This window comes from Myotis brandtii, unplaced genomic scaffold (genome assembly GCF_000412655.1).
Source record: "Myotis brandtii unplaced genomic scaffold, ASM41265v1 scaffold314, whole genome shotgun sequence".
Taxonomy (NCBI): Eukaryota; Metazoa; Chordata; class Mammalia; order Chiroptera; family Vespertilionidae; genus Myotis; species Myotis brandtii.
The window spans coordinates 917,881-922,179 of NW_005362033.1; the positions used below are offsets into that span (position 1 = coordinate 917,881).

General features: G+C 66.4%; 1 protein-coding gene across 2 annotated transcripts in view; it reads right to left on the reverse strand.

The window, feature by feature from the left end:
* Positions 1 to 618: 618 nt before the first annotated feature.
* PEMT (phosphatidylethanolamine N-methyltransferase) overlaps positions 619 to 4,299 on the reverse strand; it is a 47,971-nt gene continuing 44,290 nt past the window's right edge. The window contains exons 3-6 of one of the 2 annotated variants that reach the window (XM_014542833.1): positions 3,996 to 4,141; positions 2,378 to 2,489; positions 1,273 to 1,347; positions 619 to 899 (exon numbers count right to left, since the gene is read on the reverse strand). In XM_014542833.1, coding sequence (XP_014398319.1) covers positions 842 to 899; positions 1,273 to 1,347; positions 2,378 to 2,489; positions 3,996 to 4,141 — 391 coding nt within the window. In that variant the 3' untranslated portion in view covers positions 619 to 841. The remainder of the gene's footprint in view (positions 900 to 1,272; positions 1,348 to 2,377; positions 2,490 to 3,995; positions 4,142 to 4,299) is intronic. The other variant, XM_014542834.1, reaches the window with a different exon arrangement.

A 4,299-nucleotide genomic window follows, 5' to 3' on the forward strand; every position in this document is an offset into this window, starting at 1 on the left:
CCTCCAGCATTGCCTGTGCGTTCGGAGAAGTTAGCCTGGACAGAAGTGGGCCAGTGCCTTCCCCTGGCCTGCCACCTGCCACCTCCAGGCGCATGCGCATTTCCACCGGAGACAGCCCTCCAGCGAGAGGGCCAGGCAGCCGGCTGGTGGGGGAGGTGGCCGCACATTTGAACTTTCCTGATACCTTCACATCACCCCACGAAGGTCATCTGTTTCTAGGGCCAGCTGGTCCGACTGGACCTGGCAGCCTGGGGTACAGAGAAAATAAGCATCATGGCCCCGCCAGCCCCTGGCCTGACCCTAGGGGCCAGGTGTCAGGCTGAGGCCCTCACTAGCTGGTCCTTCCTCATCTCAGGGTCCTGGCACCTGCCACACCCACTGCTTGCAGCATTCCTCCTCCAGTTCGCATCTCCGCTCACATGCGCCCGAGGCCTGGCCCCTGACCATCACGGCTGACATGGCTCCCACTTCCACCGGGTGCTTTCTTGTCACTTAGTTCAGCATGTTTTCTCTCTGATCATTTCCCCTGGATGGCAGCTCACAGGGGCATTTGGGGGGGCGGGCACTGGCCGGTGTGATCACCTCCACCCCTGTGGGAAGGAGCAGAAGAGGAGGAGCTGGGGTCAGGGGCCTTTATTGGGGAGTTAAACATGGTGGGCAGTAGGAAGGGCTCAGTGGCCACATGGTAGCAGGTCCGAGGTCCCACGGCAGCGGTTTCCAAGGCACTGGAGGGGCCCACGCCAGCAGGCACGAGCAGCAGCGGACGAGCAGCAGCGGGCACGTTCGCTGTCTCGACGTGTCCCCGGGGAGGCCGGCAGGAGGTGAGATGCCGGGCAGCCCGTCAGTGGCTCTTGCGGGACTGGGAGGCTTTCTGCCGGTAGATCTCAGCAGTGAAGGGCCTGCAGGGGCAGGAGGACAGGCTCTGGTCAGCTGGTCTTGGGGCTGATGCCGACACCCAGCCCTACCCCCCTGGAGCACGGACAGTGAAGGTGCCCCTGTAGGACTAGGAGGGCCAGCGGCTGCCTGTCACTGCCTGTCCGGGCCCTCAGCCCCCACGGTGACTTCTCTGAGCTTCCCGTCTGCCACTGTGTCAGTGCCGGCCGTGGCCAGCTGACCTGGCCTGTCCTGGGCATGGGAACGGTGGGCATGGGAACGGTGGGCATGGGAACGGTGGCCATGGGAACAGCCCTGAAGGGGAGGCAAGGCCGCCTCCTCCCTCATGGGCTGATGGCAGACAGCAGCCCGGCCCACAGACTGGCGGCGCCTACTCACTCCTCGTACAGGGTGGCTGCCGTGTAGACGAGGGCCACCACCCCAGTCAGCAGCAGGCCGGCGGGGCTGGCGTGCCTGTGGACAAGATACAGGCAATCAGTGGGCAGCGTGGCACTGGGTGCCCCTCCCTGCCAGGCTGGGTCCTGCGGCCAATGCGTGGAGCCGGGGCCTCTTTCCAGTGTCTGGCTTTCTCTCTCGGACCAGAGCGCCCGCTGTCCAGGTCCTGACCCGTTGGCCAGTGTGCTGCCGTCCAGGCTGGCTCGGGTCCAAGTCGGGCAAGAGGGGCCGGGGCTGTCTGGTCTGGAAGTAAAGCTGGGGTGTGCGTGGGGGGCCCCAGCCAGAAGCCCCCTGGCTCCTGGTCCCTCAAAGCCCAGTGCTCGTGGGGCGGGGCATAGCAAGGAACATCGCAATCCTGACATTTTACCCTTCGTTTCTCTGGGAGCACAAGGCAAGCGGTCTTCAATGGTTACATAAAAGCAGGACACTTCCTACAGACAATGGACCAACGAGAACTACTTCAGAGGGCGGGGCCTGAGCCCAGAGCCCACACCTGGAGGGCGGGACCTTGGCTGGCTGAGGCAGGCGGCAGAAGGCCGGTGGCACTCCCTCCCGGGCATGGGACTCCCTCCAGGGGGCAGAGTTCTGCGTGCTGGGCACGTGCACAGACCAGCTCCCAGACGGTGCCAGCGGCTGCTGCAGGTCTGACCCGGGCCCTGGGGCGCCCTGCCGCCCGCCCGGGTGGACCTGACTGCACGGGGCTGGCGGGCTGGCGTCCACGGGCAGGGCTGGCTTGAACATCCGTAAGTGGTTAAAAAAGAATCAAAAGAATAATATTTCGTGACGCCTGGACAGTGTATGAAATTCAAAGTCAGCGTCCATGCTGACACCGTCACACTGCTCCTCGCCGTCAGGGCTGCACTCCACGGGCAGCCCCTCTCAGCTTGGGTCCGCCAGCCTCACTCTGGCCCGTGAGGGAAGCTGGCCAGCCCTCTTCTATTCTAGATGCTGTTTGTGTCCGAGAGAAGTTATCCCAAGGCACACATCTGCCTGGTGCCTGGCCTTCCGTGGAGACGGCCGGCAGGGAGGGCGGCAGGAACCCACTCACATGACGGCCCAGCCCAGGTAGTTGGCTGTGCTGCCCCAGTACATGGGGTTGTCCAGGATGTTAAACGGGAACGTGGTCACTCTGGCCTCCTTGAGGATCCCGAAGTAATCACCTGTGGACAAGGTGGGCAGGACAAAGGCTCACCCCCTGGCCAGACCATCACCCAGAGGGGCCGGCACGGCCCGGCTGCCTTCCCCCTCCGGAGTCCCAGCTGGCGGGGAGCAGGCCTGACCTGCGACCCTCAAGGGCATGGGCACTGCCCCGGATCCATGGCCTCCTCCCCCCAGAAGCCCTTGGCCCTTCATCCAGGCAGAAGCAGGACAGCCCTGGCGGGAGGAACCGGCAGGAGTGGGTCACCCACTGTCCGGGGGCCAAGGAGCGGGCAGGGAGGGCTGGGGCCTTTCTTTCCAGGAGCAGGAAGCGGGCGGTGGCCTGAGGCAGTGGCGCAGCATCGGGTGCTGGGGCTGAGGGCAGGGAGCACGTGCCCCACGTCCCAAGCAATTCCAGTCCGTTCCTCCGGGGGTCGCGCAGCCGCTGGGTCCCCCTCCCACCCTGACGCCCCTCCAGCCAGTCTCACCATGTGGCCCTGAGTGGGAGGGGCTACAGCCGCTTTCTGTCAGGGCCCACTCCCCGCAGCACCCACGGAGGCTAGTCACCCTGGTCTAGAGGATGAGCCAGCCAGCACGGTGCCCTCCGCCCTCCTGTGGCCTCGCCCTGGCCCTGCCGGGGGTGTCAGCCCCACCAGTCCAACCTTCTCATTTCGGAGACAGGACCTTCCCAGCCCCTCGCACGTCCCCTGCCCCCTGGGACCGGAGCTCAGCGCCTGTGTGGCGTTTGTGAACGGAGAGATGTGGCCCCACCCAGCCTCCAGCCCTGGCCCCACGGGCCCCTGCATACCAGCCACCTGCCTGCCTCCCGCTGGCTCGCGCCTTCCCACCAGCACCTGCCGACCAGGCTCCTGACCCTTCCCCCCGGGCTCCCTGCCGCACACCCTCTTCTAGTCCCAGGCTCCCTACAGCTCCTGCCTAGGCAGGAGGCACTGCCTGGCCACAGTCCCAGCCAGGCCTTGCTGCGGGCAGGAGGAGGGCTGCTCCATGTGGGCCGAGAACACACGCCCCTGAGCGCTGGGGCCCTGCTGCCCCCTGCAGAGCCCAGGCCGAAGCACCGCAGAGATGCCCAGACAGCGAGGGGCACCAGATCCACCCAGGCCTGGACCACACAGGCCTAGTCCCAGCTGGCCAGGGCTGGGGGCGGGGGGAGGGCCCAAGAACCTCTGACCCAGCCCATCAGGGTGCCAGGCAGCTCTGGGTGCCACGTGCTTGCTGGGAGGGGCTCCCCTGAGGGCAGCAGCTGCCTCCTCCGTCTTGCCCTGTCCCCAAGGTCACCGTGGCCCTGGCAGCCGTCCCCGTGGCTTCCTTCCTGGGCTTCCAAGCTGCTGGAAGTCACTGACGTCATGAGGCCTTCCTGCCCGGAGTCCCCAGAGCTGCAGGCAGAAAGGGACGGTGGCCCCGCCCCTCGCAGGCCAACACCCTGCCTGGCCTCACAGCCACACAGCTGGGTGAGACCTGAAGGGGAAGGTGCCCCAGCCCGGCTCCTCCTGGGCCCTGAATGGTCTTACCCAGGAAGGTCCCGGTGAAGCCCAGGGCGGAGAAGCTGGAGAGCACCAGCACGCTGCCGGCGCCCAGCAGCACAAGGCCGGCCTGGTAGGCCGTGGGGGTGTCCAGGCTGTCCATCCGGGGCTGGTTCCGCATGGCCTGAGTGAACCTGCGGGAGGGGGGGAGGTAAGGGGTCACTGCGTGAAGATGAGGCTGCCACTCCCTCCCATCCCGCCCCCAAGTGGCCCCCAGAGGAGCCAGTCCCAGGGTCTCAGACTCAGTGCTGCCGGGGGCAGGCAGGTGCAGCGGCTGCAGGTGGGATGCGGG